General features: G+C 44.4%; 1 protein-coding gene across 5 annotated transcripts in view; it reads right to left on the reverse strand.

The window, feature by feature from the left end:
• Positions 1–22,646, reverse strand: part of LOC119162457 (uncharacterized) — a 202,953-nt gene that overhangs the window by 34,861 nt on the left and 145,446 nt on the right. For all 5 annotated transcript variants that reach the window (XM_075890871.1, XM_075890868.1, XM_075890870.1 and 2 more), the window contains one exon: positions 3,555–3,720. In XM_075890871.1, the coding sequence (XP_075746986.1) occupies positions 3,555–3,720 (166 nt within the window). The remainder of the gene's footprint in view (positions 1–3,554; positions 3,721–22,646) is intronic.

Genomic DNA, 22,646 nt, shown 5'->3' on the forward strand with positions numbered 1-22,646 from the left:
TATTGTTTGCCACTGGTTCGTCGGCATTTAAAATTTTCTGTGGGCCACAAAATCGCTGCTTGATATATGACGTCACGAAGACGGAGAACATCTCCTTTAAATGTAATTCAGGTAGGCTAGCTCTCATTCACATAGGCAGCGCCTACATATAGCCGCTGGCGAGAGGGATTATGAGTTTAATGAAATATTTCCACTTGCAGCGTAATGGTGTTCAGTAGTTTGTATGCGTATACTTCTCTCTGAGCTCATACTTGCTGAGAAAAAAGAAGTGGAAATAAGAAGCGCTGCACGTGTGTGCTTCTATGCTGTCCGAGTTGAATTTAGAGTTGAAGAGGACAATTTAAGTTGAGTGAAAACCAACGAACTAAATCGATTAAGCCTCCATTGTGCTAACAGCCATGGTATTTAACCTTCTGATGTTGTAAGGGAAGTTGTAGGGCAAGCTTAAAAGCTGAGCTTCCTACTGAGCTCGAGTCCACTGCTTTATTCTTGGCCATTTTTCAAGCTGCCGCTATGGCTCGAACTAACCATAAGGCTGATCAGGTTTGTCATAGACTAAAGCGGAAAGATTTTTTGGCCTTTCAGTACGGAAAAACTCAAACATCAAAAACCACTCATCACACTCATTGACTCGCAACAGCTTCGACAGGTCGGCTGCTGACCCGCAGGTGACGGGTTCGAATCCCGGCTATGGTGGCTGCATTTCCTATGGAGGCGGAAATGTTGTAGGCCCGTGTCCTCAGATTTGGGTGCACGTTAAAGAACCCCAGGTGGTCGAAATTTCCGGAGCCCTCCACTACGGCGTCTCTCATAATCAAATGGTGGTTTTGGGACGTTAAACCCCCCATATCAATCGATCGATCAGCTTCGACAGAGCAGCGATGATGGTATATCCTTTTAGAAGAAAATTACTTTCCGGAAGCAGCAAATGCTTTGATCGGTACATAAACAGTTTCCTCGTTCCCATTCGTAACTGCATCAACAAGTGTGGCAGCTTGGGCTAATTGGTATGAAATCACGATAGTTATAGCGCGAGAACAGAACGACGACACCGACACAAAAAGGACACGAAGGACACTTCCAAAGTGCATCAACAAGTCACATCAGAATAAAAGCATGAACAAATATGGTAATAATATAGCGCCCCTGTTCAGCGCTGGGCGTGTTAGATGCCTCGGTGTGTGTGTACGGGAATGTGTCGTGCGTTTGCGCTCAAACCAATTTTTTTTTAATTTGAGGGCAGGTTGCGTTTGTAAATCCCGCAGTCAATAATCAATCACAGCGTGCCCCTTACTGCCAGAGAATGGGCTTGGTTGTCGAAATATGACGAAGCCTTATTCGGATTTACCAAAAGAGCGCGATTTGCCGAAGCAAAGCTATTTACCAAAACATTGCTCTGACCCGTGCCTACCAGTGTCTATACACAGTTTCACTGAACGTATCCTGGGCGCTGCCATAGTCCTCTCTGGGCTGGTGCTAGTGCGCGTGGCCCCCTCAAAATTGCACCACCGAGTCTACGACGTCGGCTTTTGTACTTAACAGCCCACACATGAGCAGATCATCCTCTCGGCCCGGAGCCAGGGCTATTTTTCGGTACGGCGGACGGAAGTGGGGGAGGGTACTTTTTAAAGGGCTCGAAAAACCCGTATTTTCAATATTATTGAGAAAAGACCTTGCTTCATCCGAATATGCTGGTTTACAGTGGTGGTTTGCATTTGTTGTTGTGTTGTGAGCCTGCTTTATGTCAGGTAAAATTCCTTACTTTGTAGGTTTTGCCAACTTTTTACAATTCTGTTTCTCAACTTGATATAACGTTTCCCTTTCCAGGTTCCCTTTTTCATGGTGGCTCATGCTGAACATGAGCAGCAACATAGCAAGCCAGCAAGCCACAAGTTTGATTCCTTCATCCATCATGACATTGGTTTATTTATAATCAAAGGGAATAAACATGGAACCCTAACGCTCATGTCTGCAGCTTATTTTGCGCGACTTGACTTTAATACGTACATCACACCTATTTTAGCTGGCTCTACAAATAGAAGCATGTAAATGAAAATAACCTCATTGAAATTCACACACCATTTTATTGGTCTTTTTGTATTACTCTGCTGGAAATTGTTTTACGCAAATGTTATAAATAATGATAAATTTAAACTACAATTTTTATGCAGTTGCTGGCTGCCACGAAAAATGTTACTGTATTGTTGGTTAAAAAAATGCTTCACTATTTCCAGCAGTAGTCGCGCAAAATAGAACATGGGTCAATAGAGTAGCTTAAAATTGCCGTGGAGTCACTTGACCTACGTAGGAGCGCCACTGGCAAGAGTCGCCTGACTCCCCAAGAAGTAGCAGTGTGATCCTTCGCGATAGAGTCATTTCATACTTCCTAAGAGGGTCGGCTAGGGCACTCTTCTAGAGCGCGCTGACTCTGATCCACCAAGAGAGTGACCCTGTCTGTCTGAAGAGGGTCGTATACGGGTGAAATCAAAACTATCCGAAAAGAGTCTGGTATACTTTTTTTTAAGTAGACTGTGGGCCCCAAACGCATAAGCCGGCTTTCTAGGTCTGAATATAAACGGTGTTTCAATTCATCTGATAAACAACATCGGCGCTTGTGTCAGCGTGCTTTCTGTAGTAGCAAAACACTATGAGGGCCACTTTATCGAACCTCTTAAAGCATGCAGCCGTGGTGTAAAATCAACAGACTTCTGGGATGGTTTTTTAGTTTGAATTTGCTTGTGAAGCACTTAGAATTACGAAGTGGTTTCAACGGTGGACAATGGCTGCATTGAGCAGCCTGAAAACACCCCACATCCCCGGGTTCATCGCGGATACAAGACGGCAAATGCGAAATATATTTAGTCATACTTTAAATGATCTGTACCCATGATATGTACCATAATAAAAAGGGTTATACAAAGGTGTATTCGAACACAGTTAACAAAGGATAATGAAAGTAGATGTTTTAGAGAGTGAGCACACTTAACTAACAAATCTTGAAGTTAAGCAATCAACCAGCTACTGGTTCGAAGTCATAGTTCGCGATCACATGACATAGTGGTGTTCTGAGTAATAATATATGAGAGTAATGATTGTGTCCTTAGATTAGCTCCACTACTTACACAAACACAGTCTAGCTTTTACAGTAGCAAACTTATAAATGACATAAATGAGGCGTATTAGTAGAGCACGAGATTTTCACCTTTTTTATATTTAAATAGTACACGTGAAATGCAGGCGCTAGATAAAAGGTCTACAACAGAACGCAGAGCTCTTTGTTTCGTAGGATAAACAATTCAAGTAAAAGACCAGCCTTCTGTATGTATTTTCACAATGACCATTGTACGGTAACACTTTCTAAGACCTGACGGACGCCTACTTTTGATCAACCATCCATTAAACGCGCTGTTCTTTCAAGGACATGCCGGTACCTCTCAAAAAGACACAACCAAACAACAAGTCAGGCTCGTAAAGCGTGTTTCAAGTGAAACTCATACATATCTATCACAATACAAATGGGTCACCAATTTGTTGTTAAGCCAAGTAAAACCAACCGATGGACAGGAGTGGAAGACGCTTCTGTTGAGGCTGCAGCGTCTGCAAGAACTTGAGGTAGAACGGAGGCGACCTTATCCGTTTGGAGCCACTTGATCGCCGGTACTGTGTGGCTCGTGCTGTAGTCGGACACCGAGGTCACTGGAGTGCTCGACCTCGGCGGAGCTGCAAGGACACAGCGTCTGCGATTCGCATGAGTTGCACAGCTTCGTACAACTATTTAGTGTACATGTTTAGCTCAAGACTTCTTACGCTCAGCGCCACACAGATGAAGAGCTTCGAGAGAGTGCAGAGAACTACCATGACCGCTACACAAAGCAAAGTTTCTGGCTGCTGGGTCACGCTGCCGACGATTGGCGAGCGCGTCTCAGCTGACTACTACAGTCCCAGCTGCTGTTTCAATGTGATAGCAATTTTAATAGTCTCGGCTGGTTTTTGCGTCGTCATCACGTGCAGCGCATGTACCAATATAATAATAATAAAAGTCTTTAGAGAAAGAAATTAACAAACTAACACTTGTTTTATGTACAAATAAAACCGATGAGCGAAGCTCCATACAAAGGGAACCGAAATTAACATGCGCCTGATCTCGCGGCTGGCTCTCATGAATGCGGTAGTGTAGCGAGTGGGTGGGGAGAGCGTCTGTTGCGCTCGGTGGCGGAAACAACCAAGTGAGTTAGTTTGCGACGGGTGCGTCTAGGGGCACCTGTGATCGCGCTGTCCGTTTTGTTCAGCGTGCTAGCCCTGCGCGCTTGCCCGGTGTAGTGAGCTTCAACGGCGCCGGCAGGGACTGCGGAGTGCGGGCCTGAAGAGGCGGAGGGCTGGCCCGGCGTTACGCCAATTTGGGAAGTAGTATCTGCACGTTCTCAGCATTATAAGCGTGATGGCACAAAGGGTGCCCTTGGCGTCCCGCTCGTCACAACGCACCCTCGTCTCCCACGTGTACTTTGTCCCGAGGGGGTACACAACATAGGCGCGTGCGCTTATCTCGCGAGAGCATTGTATGTCCTGGGCTTTAACCGGAATGATTGCGTCCAAGTTACCGAACTTATAAACGTCCATTCACTGGCTGCAGAGTCCCCGTTTGCGAAAAGAGCCCGTTTTTCAAACGCAGCGAAGTAACTACTGTAACACTTGTTCGCACTCGTCTGTACGTGTGAGTACGTTTTGTGCGTCGTGTTTTTTTGTTTGTGCAGCGTTTAGGCGTCAAACTGTCAACGTGGTTAGTTCGCTCTTGTCCCGTGCATGTTGTTTTTGTGCGTCATATGCGCGTGAGCAATGCGCTTCAATCTGCTTGCTATTCCTCGCGTGGCATTCCAATTTGTTGCTATCGCATTCATCGCCTCGCACTTCAGCCGAAACCGAATTTTCGATCACGTTACCACTTAAACACACAAGACTGTTGCGAGTTCGTGCCATAACGTGCTTGCCTCGTGGTTTACGATTGTTTGTTTGGAATGCCGGAAACTCGGCTGGTTGGTAGATGATTACGATGGCAAAAACAGCGCTGGACTATGATCTGCATGGATATGTGTGGGTCGATTGAAAAACGACAGCCAAGGGCACTGACCTAAAAACCTTTGTTTTGTTGCTGGGATATGTAATATATGTAGAATCTTTGCACGGAACAACACCAAGAACGTGCTAATAAGGAGAAGAAGTCTTCACGCTACATGCATCGGCAAAAGAGTTTGTCGTGATTTTGACAAGTAACTGATCACGACTTTACGAAGATAAATGAACGGCACACTGGCGCAAGCATTTTCGTGTGCATCTATATGCTAAGCGTCTGTTGCGAGAACGAAGCTGGTGACTTTTCAAAACTTTACATCGATAGAATGTTGACTTTTGGAAAACCTTCGCGAGAGCGCGGCACTGTAGTTGCTACAGTTTACTACCGAGGAAAGAAAAAGGAAAAGCACTTGCTCACAGCCCGCCATATGGCAGAGCCACTCATCAAAAAAGTTGCTCTGCCTGACCTCTGCAATAGATGTGGCATGATATCTGTTGCAGGCAGGTACACTTCATACAAAGGTATTCACTTTGCAGAGAAGTGCTTGCTGACTAGTGATGGAAAAGCAAAGTCGTGCTTCCAATGGAAATGTTTACGAAAGCTATCGCAGAACAACATGTACAGGAGAAAAAAGACGACAGATCTGTGCCCTGACAAAACTAAGTGCAAGAAACTTTCTCGTGCTTTGAGAAGGACACAAAAGAGCTTGGCCAATGTTCAGCAGCAAGTGACTCAAATGAAGGATCGAAACAATGCACTGAAAGAAGAAGCTCTAGAGGCTAATATACAGTCACTCCCGAAGAAAGAACAGCTAGCTGTGAGAACTTGTTTTCTGACTGCAAGACGAAAGACTCTCAAAGGCATGACCTATGATGATGAATCGGTTGTTGAATGCTTGCTAATGAGAATGTGGAGCCCAAAGCTCTACGAGCATATTCGGAAGCAAAGTATTATGGTTCTGCTTGGAAGAATTCGCTTGCAGAAGTATCTGCACCGATTCAAGGATGGCTTTGGATAGAACGCTAGTATTTGAGGCTTTAAGCGAAAAGACCAAAAGCATGGACACCTTCAGTGGTCATGGGGCCTGCTTGTGGACGAGGTTAAACTTTCGGAACATCTCAACGTGAAGGCAGCTGGTGAGCTCCGCTCTATTACTACCGTTACATTGTTCTAACTTCACATTATTTCGATAATGCACATTGAAAAGTAAGATTGTATTTCACTTGCACCATTTTCACAGCCTACGTGCTGCATGAGGTGTAATGTATTTTTTTAATAATTCAGGTGATATCGCGGGCTTCGTGGATTTGGGGGACTACAAAACCAGTATTTACAAGGGTGTGCTTGCAGACGATGGGATGGTTTTGCTGTTTCAGCCCTACACTGGTAAGTTGTTTAAAAAGTTTGCTGTCAAAAATATAACACCATCAACACTGTAATCCTAGATCATCATTGGTCTCGCCCATTTCTTTAGGGAGCTGGGCACAAATACTTGGCGTGTTTTCCTCAAGAGGCAGTGTTAAGGCAGCCACACTTGCAAAAATTATAGTCGAATGCACCATTTGGCTGAACAAGCGGGCTTGTATGTCGCCTCCGTGACTTCTGACGGCGCCAGCTGGAACAAAAGCATGTGGCAGATCTTTGGCATACGCGATGAGCAAATTCTTAACATCATTTTTTATTAGTAATGTCAGCCAGGCAGTGGACAGCTTAAAAGCAATGCTTTAGTTACTCGAATTCTGCCAGTAGTCATCCAAGAAGCTCTCTTGATTTTAAGCGCCTCAAATATAGAAGCGCTTAAAATGTGTATGAATTGTAGGTCGAAATAATTTATTAGCAAACAATGGTGTATTCCTTTATTTTCTTACCAATATATTCAAAATCTGAAATTTCATGTACTGCTGCTGCAGTGATTAAATGTGCTGCTCTATTACTTAACGTTAAAATTCTGTAGTTTAGCCTAAATAGTGTCCATCTGACGCTGGCTTTTTAAAAGCTCTGTTTTTGAATAATTTTGTACTTAACTAATGTACAAAATATATGTTTTAATAGGTTCTGCTAGTCATCTGAGAAGCAGCACGAAGCACCCTCTGGACCCCTAAAGACAGCTTTTCTTTGTCTCAGAATTTCCGCATCTTCTGAAAAATTTGCGCAATGGTTTTTTTATCTGCGGGTTACCCGACTCCGTCTGGCCGCGTTCACTGTGGCATTATCGAAAGAGCTTGGGAGTCCCACCATGAAAATGTCACACTAAAAGCTATGCCGAACATAATGAATGCACACCTGAAGCCGAATGCTTTCGAAAATTTGAGAATAGATTTAGCGCTCCTACTTTTTGGGGATCAAGCGGTCAAAGGGCTCTATGTGCATAGGAAGTGTATAGATTCCGTGTATACAAATGTGCAACCAACAGATGAATTCATCAAGCGATTGAATCGACTTATTCGAATAATGGCCTCAAACACAAGCACCAAAGCACTGAAGGGTTACGATCAGAAGTACGTTATACCTGCTATCTTATCCTAATTCCACTGCTGGTTACAACTAGCTCTTCACATCACGTCTAAGTCAGGACAAACTAGAAAATCTTTTTGACATGATAAGGCAGGCATCAGGTTGTAATGATCATCCTACCGTGTCAGAGTATCTTGTTACTGTTGACTGAAAGTCATTATATAACCTGGCAAAACCACCGAGAGGAACAAACTGCTCACCAGATGTTATCGAAGCACTGTTAGGTGAAGCACCTGTATCACAATCTGGTACTAAGGCAGCACCACTTTTGAACGGTATTTGTGATGTCCAACTTCGGAGACGAACATAGAGTAGCAAAACGATTTATTGCTATATATTGTCGCAAGTACGACAGTACAACAGCAAATGAAAAGGGTGAGGCAGGGCGGCAGCCTAGACATGCAGCTTTATACCGATCGCAGTCGGGTCACATGATTACTGGCAGCTGGGCTGGCCACTCTATCGACAATACATGGCGCTATCGCATACATGACATTTCCTCCCACTTAAATTGTGGAGAGCTACAGTTACACAACATTAAGGTGGCGTGTAGCGATCGGGCGCTCGTCGACTGCGTACTGGATATCTTCGTACTGATGGTGCTGTCTCGGAGGCGGCGGGCGCTACCGTAGCAGTCTCCGCACTGGCATCCGAGAACTCCCAGAAGGTTTCTTTGTTCTCCTCACCATCGGAGACGTCAGCTGAACCCAAGAAAAGCTGATTTTGGTGACTATGCTACACGGCCAGGCCCCGTGGCGTGTGTACTTTATGGCATACGAAACAGGTCCTTTCTGCCGCACTACAGTACCCTGAAGCCATCTGGGTGGTCCCCTATAATTTTAAACAAGAACACCGTCGCCTACAGCTAACTGTCGGGCTTTGAAGCTGCATAGACTGGACTGAATTAATTGCTGGTGGCGAACTAATTCTTTTAATTCTGGCTTGAGAATGTCCGATTTGGAACGAAGACGGTGACCGAAACATAAGGTTAGCTGGCGCTTCTTTCGTGGTAGCGTGGGGTGTATTCCGATAAACAAGCAAGAAGCTGCCAAGGCTAGCCTGCAGGTTTCCAGCATTTAAATCTTTCTTCACGGTCGTCTTTAGGGACTGAACGAAACGTTCTGCCAAGCCATTCGAACTTAGGTGATAAGGCGCTGTTGTGACGTGGCGCGCTCCTATCTCTTGAACGAACGTCTGGATCTCGGCAGACTTAAATTGTGGGCCGTTGTCCGACACGATCGTTGCCGGATAACCGAAACAGCTAAAAATTTCACGAAGACGATCGATGGTTGCCGTGCTAGTAGTGTTTTTCATGATGCACACCTCTGGCCATTTAGAATGTGCATCAACCACAACTAGAAACGTGCGATGCCGAAAAGGCCCAGCAAAATTGATGTGTACTCGCTTCCGAGGGGATGTTGGCCACGACCATGGGTGCAGATGAGCAATGTTAGGAGCAATATGCTGCTCCTGGTAAGGTTTGCATCCTTTGACATAAGACTCGAGATCCGCGTCAATTGAAGGCCACCAAACATAGCTGTGGGCCAACTCTTTGGATCGCACAATACCTGGATGACCGTCGTGAAGTTCTTGTAGCCCCAGAGACCGCAGCTTTGCAGGCACCACTATACGCATTCCCCACAGGAGACAGCCTTGGTGTGTGGTAAGCTGTGTCCTCCTGTCGAAGAAAGGTTTGAGCTCCGCATCGTCCGTAAAGTTAGGCCACCCCGTACTTGTGAGCTCGAGTACTCTGCAAAAAAGCTGATCATGTGAGGTTGCACGTGCAATATCTTTGTGCATCACCGGCATTGATTGCAATCGTAACGACTAGAACGTTTCCTCTGCATCAGCAGCAGATTCTCGACGAACCAGCAAGCGCGACAAGCAGTCAGCCTCTAGATTCTCGTTTTACGGTCGAAACTTCAAGGTGTACGTGTAGGCAGATAACGTCACCGCCTAATGTTGAAGCCTTGCTGCTGCCAAGGTTGGTGTGCCAGACTTTGGACCCAAGATATTTTGCAGTGCTTTATGATCCGTTATCTGCGTGAACGAACGCCCGTATAGTAGTGAAACTTCTTAACGCCGAAGATGATTGCTAATGCTTCCTTCTCGATCTGGCTATACTTCTGCTCAGCATCAGACAGAGCCCTTGAAGCGTAAGAAACAGGGCGAACGGTTCCATCAGCAAAAATATATGAAAGCACAGCACCTGCCCTGTAATGAGATGCGTCGCAAGCCATTTGTAGCGGTCTTTGCGGATCATAGTGAGCCAGGACCTCCGGGGATACCAACGCAGCCTTAATGTCGTCAAAGGCCGTTTGACATTCGCTGGTCCATGCCCAAGCTTGATCGTCATGCAGGAGTTTGTACAGGGGTTCGGCTAGCGTAGCCAGTTGAGGTAGAAATTTTCCGTAGTAGTTTACGACTCCGCGCAAAGAACGAAGCTGCGGCTTGTTCTCCGGGGCTGGCGCGGCTACAATGGCATCAATCTTGTCCGTCGTGGGATGTATGCCATGTGCACTCAACTTGTGCCCCAAGTAGGTCAGTTCCTTCTGAAAAAAGAGCACATTTCTCAGCTCTTATTTGAACTCCTCGGCTTTCAAAACGGGTTAGAACTGCTTCCAAGTTCTGCATGTGTTCGACTCTAGTCCTTCCGGTCACCAGGATATCGTCCAAATAGCATGCAACACCTTTGAGACCCTTAAGCACGGAGTCCCTTTTTCGCTGAGAAATACCAGGCACCGAAGACACGCCAAAAGGTAGCCGGTTTACGGCGAACAGTCCTTTCGTCGTGTTTATCGCCAGAAGACAACGCGCCGTTTCCGCTAGCCCTACCTGTTGATAGGCCCTGTTCAAGTCAATTTTAGGAAATTCTTTTCCTCCACTGAGTGCAGCGAAAACTTCTTCAACACGTAGTAAAGGGTAGCGATCAGTGTCTAACATAGGATTGACAGTAGTCTTGTAGTCGCTACATAGGCTGATGTTTCCGTCTTTCTTTACCACAGGCACTACCAGTGTAGCATACTCGCACGTGGCTAATGGTGTGATCACACCAATTGACTGCATTTTGTCAAGCTCTTTTTCCGCTGCTAGAACCAGTGCGAAAGGCACACTGCGCGCCTTCAAAAACTTTGAACGAGCGTCCGTTTTGAGAAAGGGTTCTGCCTTCTCATCTGTGATGCATCCCAATTCTTCCTTGAAAAGGTTACTGTACTTCTGCAAAAGCTTGCTAACCTCTACTTTTGCTTCTTTGTTTGTCGGCTCCAGTGCCGAGCAGAGCTTGTTGCAGGAAAATACAGCGTTTCAGTCGAGGTGCACGTGCTGTAACCACTCTCGGCCCAGAAGTGCCGGTGATCTCTGCTCAGTGACATACAAGAGTAATAGAACACTTTGTCCATTATGTTCAAGAACTTCAGCCACTCTTGCTGGTTCGACTAATGCGCCTGTGTAAGTGCGTAGACGCAATCTTGTCGTGCGCAACTTTAAAGAGGGGAACAACTGTTGCTGTTGCCTGAGAGAAATTACGGATACCGCTGCTCCCGTATCCAACTCCATTTCAAGTGGAATTTTGTATATCAACAGGCGTACTTTTATGACATCTTTTGCCGAGCACTTCATGCCGTTTAGCATCATTTCTCCGGCCCAGTCAAGAACTTTCAGGCTGCGTGCTCGCGCCCGAGATAACTTCGCGTTCTTATCAGACTGACATATACGTTGGATATGCCCTTTTTTCCCACAGCCCAAAACACGTCGCCGACGCATGTATGCAGTTCTTGCTCACGCGCTTAAAAGATCCGCACCGCCAACACATGTTTGACGCTTTCTTTTCGCTGGCATCTTTTACGCCGACTGCTTTATACCCCGGCTTTTGTGCAGTTACATGGTGTAAGTCAGAGACGCTTGTTGAACCATGCACATCTGCTGCACTTTTTGTTGCTTAATCCAATGCTAAAGCTTTTTCGACTGCATTTTGAAAGGCTAACTTCTTGTCTCCAACAAACATCACTCGCTGAATATCTTGTCTTTGTAAACCACAAACGAATCTGTCCCTCAGTGCCTCGTCTATGAAAATATCGAACTCGCACGAACTCGAGAGGGAACGCAGTTCCACGACAAAATTGACAATGAATTCAGTATCACGCTTAGACCGTCAATAAAACTTTGCTCTCTCACCAATTACTGAAGGCTTCGGTGCCAGATGGTCGCCAAGCCATTGCCTGAGGGTGTTGTACGACTTGCTTGATGGAAGGTCAGGGGCGGTAAGTGAATTGAGCAGAGCGTACGTCTTCGCCCCTATTAGGCTTAGGAACGCGTAAACCTTGTCTGCCTCCGGTATTTTGTTGAAGTGAACAAACGATGTCGACCGCTCGTCGTATGAAGTCCAGTCGCTTGAGGAATCGTCGAAAGGTTCCATGCGGCCAATTCTTTCTACCGCTTGCGTGACTGGGTGTGCCATCCCTGCTGTTCCAGTAGCTCGCTATGTGTCGGCGACCACCCCAGGAACTTCAAACAGGGTAGAACCTTTCTTCTGTTCTGCCAACACCGCTGAAGGTTTGAATCCCATCCTCGTCGCTAGATGTGATGTCCAGTGTTCGGAGACGAACGTAGAGTAGCAAAACGATTTATTGCTACATATTGTCGCAAGTACGACAGTACAACAACAAATGAAAAGGGTGAAACAGGGCGGCCGCCTAGACATGCAGCTTTATACCGATCGCAGTCGGGTCACATGATTACTGCCAGCTGGGCTGGCCGCTCTATCGACAATACGTGGCGCTATCGCATACATGACATTTTTGACCACTTATTTAACCATGGAAAGGTTGATGAGGTCTAAGAGGCTATTGACAGTGTTTTAATCAAAATTTATCATGCCGCGTATGTATAAAAAAACAATGCTGCCTTGATTTACAATGCTGCCGGCTATGTGGCGAGCAAAAAAATTGAAAAAAAAACGCATGCCCACAACGTGCATCTTGCCTTTGCGTGTCCCCAAGTGACGCTAGTGTGGATAAGAGCTCTCACTTCACGGCTCGATTTGACAATGGCGGACATATTTATCCCAGTTCTGCCCTGTCGAGTGCAGTGAAACTGATCGAAGACAAATGCAGTCTTCTTTAGCAAAAACATTCTTCATGAGAACAGCTTGCAAGATTTTGCAAGGTGCCTGCGTTCGCCCCCACTGCCGCCGCTTGGCTGCTCAAGCCATGAAAAAGAAAGCCTGTCTGAAGTGATCAAGTTTTATGTCTTGTTAAGGTTCAGATTTTTCGTTAAAGGCCTGAACAAGAAAAGAGAAAGTTTAGGACAGCGGCGAAAACTCCTTAAGTTACGCCACTGCCACTAAAGTGAAGTGCGTACTCTGTAGGACCTGGTTTGTTTTGTTGTGTTGAATGTTCTGTGAATAAACTGCTTTACATTTGATGTCTGCAGTGTTTGCAACTGTCTGAAATTATTTTTATCATTTTCATTGGATCAATATTTACATTGATCTAATGCAAGCACTTAACAGTGACCAAATATAGTCGGGATGCAACTTTAGATACGGGTTGTCTTGTTTTAGGCATATTAGCGTTGGGATGGTGTGTTGAAGAGTGTTTTGTCAATATCATCCTGAACTCTCTGATAAGTGGGTCAGTAAAATTATGAGGAAGGTATTAAGAATGGTTGGCACATAATTCTGCAGTAATGTCATACAGGGTGTGACTTAGGGCCATAGTCAGAAAATTTAAACGAGCAGGTCTACATTATTTATGCTTTGTTTGGGGAAGCACATCTGCTCGATGATATTCAGTGACAACATTATTATCATAAGGCACGTCTATATTTTAAGTTTCGGATAGGTGATATAAGCTATGTTCAATTTTTCATGGTGTAATTGGGAAAATTCTCACTAGGTTGATTATTGGTCGTCAAGAAGGACAGCCTTTTGATTAATTTCAGGTATCAATCTTCAAAACAAGTTGACAGTATCGCTTTATATTTCAGTCATGTTATTTTCCAGAATTCACCGTCAGATTCTCCGCGAAACAAGATAGTGAGTCTCATGCAGCATTAGTGTCAGATAAGTGACTTGTATGTTACCATTCTTTGTTTTCACTCGAATCCTGGTAGAATTCAGACTGTTGTTAGGTTTTGGGGTCTTTTAGGTTTGGGTCGCTGTCAGTGTCTCGCGCGCGCGCGCATGCATGTGCGTGTGCGTGTGTGTGTTTGTGTGTGTGTTTGTGTGTGCGTGTGTGGGGGGGGTGGGGAGCGGTAGCCGACAGTGATGTGTATGCCACATTATCCTCATTTTATATTGCTAAATACGAGTACTGTGAAAGCAGTCGCGTAGGTATTGTGCAATAAAACGTTTTGTAAAGAACTCTCTGGAAATAGGGAAAAATTGAAAGTTGGCCTCACGCGATTTGGCCTACTGAAAGCTTCGCAGCGCTTCCGAAGTGCGCGGATTCAACAAAGATCCATCCGCTCACGCAGGAGCGCACCAAGCGGGTGCCATAGGAAGCCATCTGCGATGGAGCCATCTCCTCGCTCGCGCTCAGCACACTGGGCAGCATTTTTCTAGACACTGTGACAGCACTGCAAGTACGTTTTTTGAGCTGACTGTATGGTGTACTTTTACCATACAAGCAAATATTTTAACCTGTGTGAAACCTCGTGAACATAGATATAACGTCTGTGCTTGCCTCATGCCTTGAATGTTTTAAATGCGAAGCATTTCTTAGTGAACTTTGGCGATACTGAGCGTATCTATCTATCTATCTATCTATCTATCTATCTATCTATCTATCTATCTATCTATCTATCTATCCATCTATCTATCTATCTATCTATCTATTTATCTATCTATCTATCTATCTGGTAGATTGCCACTATTGCCACAGGTAGAAAAAGCCCGAGCAAGGGCGCTCGGGCTTTTCGTATGATTCAGTGCATTTCATGGATTCACAAACAGTACTGATAATGCGAAAACAGCCCGTACGACACAGAACCAACTGATAAAACCCTCTCGCTATAGTTTTAAATAATCATTGATTTTCAGGCAAGCTTAGGATAAAAGGCATGTGTGTTAAAGTGCTCACATCAGGCCTCCAAAACTTCACACCTATACCATGCGTGTTTGTTGCTTAGGTATTAACAAAATGGTCCCTTGAAAGTTACCTGGCAGGTCAGAATATGGTACCTATATATACCCGGTGACTGAATCGTAGGTGTGCAGCGCGGGTGGCAAGCTGTGGTGAGTGCGAGTGATGTAACATTACGGGGACGTTGTGCGCATGTATGTGTACTGTAATCATTATTGTGTGCTTCGAAGGTAATGCAATTAAAGTTACGCTTGCGCATGTTACGGCTGCTGACGAATTTTCTTTCTCTGTTGATGTAAAAGTTTGCTCTCATACTGACCTGAACAAGTTCTCCGATGGATGTAAAAAAACCCTCCTGGGACCATGCAAAAACCCCCTACTAATGGGGAGAAATTTTTTACCTGCCTCCGGACGGTGTTAATAAACCCCCCATGGGGGCGTTCGCTAGAAGACAAGTCACTGGCCCCCATCTCGGTTTATTTTTGTTCACAGTGCAAATACCTACACACACAGCCGTGGCACCGTGTTCACGTCTGTGGCATATCTCGTATTTATGCGGTTGCCTAAATGTTATGCCTGCGATGTGCGGCTAGAAAACGCATAATTTACAGCCGGATTAGCAGCCTAGTTGCTCTTGCTATTGCAATGTGCAACCTCTTCGGAATCTGAAGCTGTGCCCGAGCAGCGCCACCACAGCGAGCGCACAAAAAACTAGATGCCCTTTCGGTGCCTTGGAACAAGTTGCATCTTTTCTCTTTTAATTGCGAAAGCATATCTTATACCCATGTTACGCAGGCAAAACAAGCACAGTTAACCAACCACGGTTAACTGCGTTCAACCGCGGTTAGCGCCAACCGCATTTCACTGACGTTCCACAGCGCAAAAGCATCCTCGGTTAAGGTGCCTAATGCCATCAAGCGTAGAACAAACTAACTTATGCACTCATCAACAGAGCGACGTTTTGTTCACAAATATTCCACTTATTTCTTACATAATGTTCTTCAAACGTATAATTGTGTGAATATATGCATCTTTTACGCCAAAGCCTCATCTCTTGAGGTAGTTTTGTTTTTGTGTACCTATTACAGCTTTAGAACAATCTCACCGTGTACTCTTGCAACACTGTTTCTGTTTTGCTGACAGTAAATGGTGTTGGTGTTTGTCGAGCGTGAATTTTGTTGCTCGTTTTCTTACTGCCATGAGTTTATCTCGAGAGTTGTTTGCTGCAGTGACTCATGTGTGTCGCAGTGACGGGCGTGCGTAGAACTGCATGAGTGGTGATGGCTCTGAGCAAGCTGACGCTTGAAGTTGCAGCCGATCGCTACGAAGACAATGAACCCTACCAGCAATGGCCAATGGCTATGATTGGACACACATCGGATTCCCATCGGCTTCTGTTGTCATTGGTCAGTTCCCTGACTGGTTGATAAAAAAGGGCACGGCCTACGTCCCAATTAGGGGCAAGATGATGGTAATGGCGGGAAACATGTTTTTAATGTGTTTAATTTCCTTAATGTTGGCGATCGCCACATATCAGAATGAAACGACGTTTCAGAGATTGTTGTGCAAAATTTATTATGGTGGCCAAGAACTTTTCTGTGACATACCATGGTCGTGGGTCAATGCTCTCAGAATACGCTTGGTCATCAAGTACACTCACTTCTGCGTATCATATATAGCATATAGAAATTTGTGGCACAGAAACACATATGTGCCAACGGTGAAAACAAATGACATGGAAGCGCGGCTGTACGTGTCTGTGATCAATGAGGTCGTAGAGTCAACTGTACCCGAATAACTATAAACGTGTATGTTAGCGGTCTATAATGCAATTCCCACGTGGGCGCTCTAATGAATACCTCACATTTTTCTCCAGAGAATCAGACCTACAAGTGCGCACATAACATTCGCGATGTTTGAATTTTGTACCTTTTCCCGCTCTTCGAGCACTTCGGCCTCCGTACAGCCGTACTGCGCTAACAAAAATAGTTCACACAACGATTCAAACTGGTATTTTTGCGAACTTGCAAAGCACAGCAGTTGTCAAGCGTTTATGTTATACTACATAATTCGTCAAACATATCGCACTTGATTCGTCTTTAAGCGTGTTTCGGCATGTACATATTTGCATTAGAGCACGCATGGTTTATGCCCGACTTCCCCTGCGACTCCTGCGTGTGTCTGCCCTTTTTCACCTGTTGCTCGCTCGGTAAGGTTGTTCATCAAAGCTTTTGCCAAAATTGAAGTGAGTAAATATCAGCTGACTTATTCATTGCCCTTTTTATTGCGTGCAATTTATTGGTGAGGTACTGTGATGAAAATCGCCAATTTTTATAGTGTATTCCTAGATCCTTTTTAATTATATAACACAAGCTGTCCTGTTATGAGCGGACACGTACGAAACATTCTTAGATGCGGCATTCGAGCACAGATTCAGTTAGCACTAATTTATAATGATCGATTCGCTGTTTTGGGGACAATCGGCTATATGAAATCATCTCAATTCAACGAACGATGTCCTGTTCAGGTCATGCAGACGTACGGGCCATGTGTACTACATGCAGCGGAATGAGTAAGCCACGCGGGCTGTCATCGCTCCTCTACATTCCTGCAATTTTAATAATATCGTGCAAGTGTTGGGTCAGTTGGCCACGGAATATCGCAGCGCCTAATATTGGCGAGAAGTAATGATCGCAAGGCTCTACGATGCGCAAGCGCTAATGACACGTGTGTGCGATGCACACACTTTGTCTCACTGTTTGTTCAGAGATGACCGAATGCACCCTCTCTATCAGCGTTATCTGTGCAATCGTGCTGCTATGAGCCAGTGTTAAGTTGAGCGTCGTATTACAAGTTTCGTCACTTCTCGCTTATATTAGAAAGAACATATCGATGATTTTTTCTCTAAAAAGAAGAGTCGCATAGCAGAGGTTTTAAATTAGTTTTAAAGGTTCATGTGTAATTAAGGATGCTTTGGCAAAGTTTGCAGTGATCTTTTGACTGTGTGCACTGTGGATTACTTTTTCAATGTAAAAAAACACTGCTACATAATGGTAGCAGCAAATATACCAACAAAGTGAGATATGACGCAAAAGGGGGTGCACGCCTGCAGATATATCTGCAGTTAACTTAGTGCTCATGAATAACATGAAACAGTGCACTTGGGATGAAAATAAAACCATTGTGTGGACACCTAGAGCATCCACCTTTTAATGATTTCAAGCTGAGAAGAATAGCCAATCATTAATTACTTCTGAAATGCAGTCCATGTGACTTTTTGGAGTGTTGCTGTAGTGCATTTTGGCTATCGGTTTTAATACAGGTTCCTGTCCTTGAGTTCATAATGAGCGTGGAGATATCTTCACAGGATCACAAAAGGTGATAATAACCTTGCGTTGTCATTTAATTGTCATGATCAGGTGGAGTGAAGCCGAAAGGACACGGCACAATGAGCGAAAGAAAATCATTGGTGATGCGAACACAATCATTTGCCGCACTGATAATTTTGTGCACTAGCTGTGCATCCAGCTACACAGAGGATGACTTTACTAAAGAGTCTAAGAGACTTTGCAACTGGGCCGATGGTGTTCACATCGAAGACACGTCTCTTAGTGCACATGAAGATATTGCACATGAGAAACTTGCCTGTTGAACATAGCAACCTTGCAATTACCAACATAATTGAGGAATTGGGTGCTTATTCCAGTTCATCTGCGAGTTCATCTGTGAGCACATCTGATGATGAATTCATGGTTGCTAACAGGCCCCATGCATGGTATCATTTCTTCACTCGGAGAATCGGCACTTGGTGGAAACATAACGCATGAAAGTCTTGATAGCCTTCCGAGTATTCTGAAACCTTATTTGCCACAGTTGCCTAGTTCAGCGCGCACACTTCTAGCAACGCCATTGATCGTTACGCTTAGTAAATTGAGTACTGTACAATATTATCACTTTGGATTAAAGAGGAGCCTTAGCGCTCTGCTTGAGAGCATGCAACGCCTGCCAGGTTTAGCCTTCCAAGTGAGCTTCAATGTTGATGGTCTTCCACTCTTCGAAAGCAGTGGGACAGAGTTTTGGTTCATACTTGTCGAACTGCATCACCCCCATCATCATAAAGAGGACAGTGTACACATTATCGGGGCTTACTGTGGCAACTCCAAGCCTCTTCTAGATGAGTTTATTTATCCCTTTGTAGGTGAGCTAGCTGAAGTTTTGAGGAATGGCTTTGTGCATAGGGGAGAGCACTTCGTTGTGTAAGAGCTTTCATATGTCGTGCTCCAGCCAGATCATTCATAAAGGCAGTGAAAAGACACAATGCAAAGTCTGCTTGTAAAAAGTGTACAACTGAAGGTGTTTATTACGGGCGAATGACATTTCCAGACATCACAGCTCTTTCTCGTACTGACTCCGCTTTTCTGACTAGACCGATGGTGACCATCACAAAGGCCATTCACCCCTGACGTCTAGGGATGGACTAGGGATGGTGTTAGTGTTTCCTCTCGAGTATATGCACCTTATGTCCTTAAGAGTAACGAAGAAAATGTTGCTAACCTGACTGAACGGCAGCTTTTCAGTAAGAATGCCATCAGCTAATGTAGAACAGTTTTCGGGACTTCTTTGTGGAATGAGGCTTCAGATTTCTAGGGCAGACTTTCTCAGAAGGTGTTGTGGTGTTGATGAAGTCAGCGGATAGAAGGCAGCTGAGTTTCGTTTTTTTTCTACTTTATGCTGGTCCTGTTGTGCTGAAAGCTGTTTTATCTAAGCATTTGTATGAACATTTCCTCACATTACATGTAGCAGCTTCCATACTTGTGAGTTATTGATCTGAAGAGCGTATTATGTATGCTGAACAGTTGTTGAAGTTTTTCGTGGAATGTGCAGTTGGGTTATATGGTAAGGAATTCTTAGTCTACAATGTACATCGCCGAGTACACTTTGCTAAGGCCTGCCTACGATTTGGTGCTCTTGAAGGTTTTAGTGCCTTCCCATTTGAGAAATATTCGCACAAAGTTAAGTGTCTTGTGCGCACAAAGAGCAGGCCTCTTGAACAGCTGGCAAAACGAATTGAGAAGACTCAAAAAGTCACATCTTTTAAGGTGCCTGTCATTGCAATTATTTCAGAGTGCCATGTAGACCCTCTGTCACAGCATTTATATGGTCCTACTTGTGGGCGGCATAGGAAGGCACAGTACCATAAACTTTACTTTGGGACCACAGTTCTACGTACAGAGAGCCCAGACAGGTCTGTACTTCTGAAAGATGGCCGTGTGCTGTTAATCAAGAACTTCGTACTTTGTGACGACAAAATTTTTGTTGTGGGTCAGGAACTCGAAAAAATTGAAGACCTCTACTCTCATCCCTGTCATTCATCACTTGTTTCTGTGTTTTCTGCTCGTGGTGATAAGCGGCAGTTGTCCAGTTTCAGTGCTTCCAACATTGCATGAAAAGGCATGAGTTTCAATGTGGAACGCAAAGTTTTTTTCTGTCTACTTTTTCACATGCTTTGTGTTTAGTTATGTAGGCCACATTTAGCTCTATTTTTTAGTTCTGATAGCTAAAGTAGACACACAACCTTTTTGTGTTATTTATTGCAAAAAGGATTGTAAAATATGCCAGCATTTTGCAAAAAGGTTGTCTTTGAGAAATGATATTTAGAGTCTTATGTACCAAAACCAAGATAGAATAGGCTGCGATGTGGAGGGTTCTGGGAATTGCAGCAATCTGGTTTTTTAATTGGCACTCACATCGCACTGTATACGGGCCTTTATCACTTCGTCACCATTTAATTGTGATGGCAGCCACTGGAATTAATCCCGCGATTTTTGAGTCAGCAGCCGAGGATCATAACCACCGATCACCGCAGTCATCATGTTTTGCGAATAACAATCATTTGTAATCATGTCAACACTCTCACTTGTTTCAAAAATTTAGTGTGAGGTTTAAACTGCTCATTGAACCATACTCTTGTATAACTTTGAGGTTATCTCTTCTTTAGCTTTACCACAATGTTTACCACCGTCTCATGGAAATTTATCGATGTTGCTAGAAACACTTTTATGGATTACAACCTCCACGCTATCAGTCATTCTGAGACCTGCTCTGGAGCAATTGATGTGCTGATGAATTAACAGTGCAATTCCACCGATTTTTCAATTTTTATGGCTACTGATATTTCAGTTTGTGCTTCAAGCAGCTCGGGCAGTCCAACTTTAATTTGAGAAGGTTGGTTCATGAACTTTTACTTGGTTCAGTTTGCAATGACAGCCTCTTTGTTTCCAGTAATTGTAAGCTCTTCTGCTGCTCTGCTAATCTGACAGCCACCATCATCGGATGCTCCGCAGCTTTTACAGGTAGAGGACATCGATTCTGAATTTTTCTGTATTCTTCATTGATTGAGATGTAACTTGCTGAGCTTATGTATATTTGTGTGCAGATTTCAAATATGCAATATTTTTTACTAAAATAAGTAGTTTTTGAAATATGACACAGTAATATACTTTTTGGGAGCCATAGTTTGTCTAAACTGAGATAGTTACATAGTGAATAAGCACTTCATAATCACCTGCAATGAGTTTAGAATGCAAGAAATCAAGAATATAAGAAATTTGAAAACTACGTACTGTACTTTTCTGGGAAAAAATAATTGCATATTTGACATCAGCACAGATATACATAAACTCAGCAAGTTCCACTTAAATCAATCAAGAATTTAAACAGTCCTTTCATGCGCAGTGTCCTTTCATAAGGGCCAGGGTGTGATTAATATTATTTTTACTTTTTAGGTATCTAGCAATTGATTTTCTGAGTGAAAAAGCTAGCTGTGTTGTGCCTTCAACATAGATAGTTGAAGAAAACGACAAAACGTATGCCTTATGGCCTCCAGCGTCGACCAAGTCGGGCATTGTGAAGGCGATGACTTCAAAAAAAAGCTGTCGATGCTTCGTGTACACTTCATGAGGTGAAGAATATTGGCCACCGAGGTAAGAAGCAATGTTTATTAAGGCCCTTCATGTCGCTCAAGCTAAAGCTACCATCACACCTTTCCCGCTCCGATGCGACACTGTTATGCCGCCTTTGGTTGGGTGTTGCATTCACAAAGGCGCACTCCTTTCGCATTGGTATGGCAGACACTCCTACATGTGACTACTGCGGAGATGAAGAGACCATCGAACACGTCCTGTGCAACTGCGCTTGCTACGACACACAGTGATGCCAGCTACGGATGGTTTTGAATCGACTTGACCCCGGACCATTTTGTGTGCAGAAGATACTAGGACCTTGGGCATCTGCCTCAGTTGCGCAGAAAGCAACTAAAGCACTGCTACTTTACCTTAAGTCAACAAATCTGAGCGACCGCCTGTAAACTGTGTGTGCTCCCCGAGTGTGCTCGTGATTGTGTGTACCTTCTCATCTTTCTGCAACCTCTTTTCTCCCCTTTATCCCCTCCCCAGAGCAGGGTAGCAAACCGGATGTGCGTCTGGTTAACCTCCCCGCCTTTCCTTGCATCTTCATCTCTCTCTCTCTCTCTTCATGCCATAAAACTTCACTATTTCATCTTGTGCAAATATGCATGTACATGGCGTGTTATTTTTTAAGATACCCTAAAGAAGCTTTCGAGAACCTGATAACATCGGCCGACACATCTAACTTTAGGAAATCTGATTTAGACGAAAGAACAACGAGAAAGTTCAGGAAGTGGAAAATACATTGTGACACCTCAGAATCCGACGACGTTGATGAGTCAAGGTCATTGCTCACGGTCATCGCGTTGCAGCAACAGCACATTTATTTTTTTTAGTTTTTGACAAAATATGCGACTCATTTTACAGTGCCTATAACGTACTTGGCGTAGTGGCGCGGTATTCTGCGCTTTTTCTGCTACAATAATGTCGTCTAGGTAAACTTTCACCCCGGGTAACCCCTGTAGTACCGCTTCTATGCGCCGCTGAAACAGCGCAGGCGCCGAGGTGATACCAAAA

Source organism: Rhipicephalus microplus, chromosome 3, assembly GCF_043290135.1.
Source record: "Rhipicephalus microplus isolate Deutch F79 chromosome 3, USDA_Rmic, whole genome shotgun sequence".
Classification (NCBI taxonomy): Eukaryota; Metazoa; Arthropoda; class Arachnida; order Ixodida; family Ixodidae; genus Rhipicephalus; species Rhipicephalus microplus.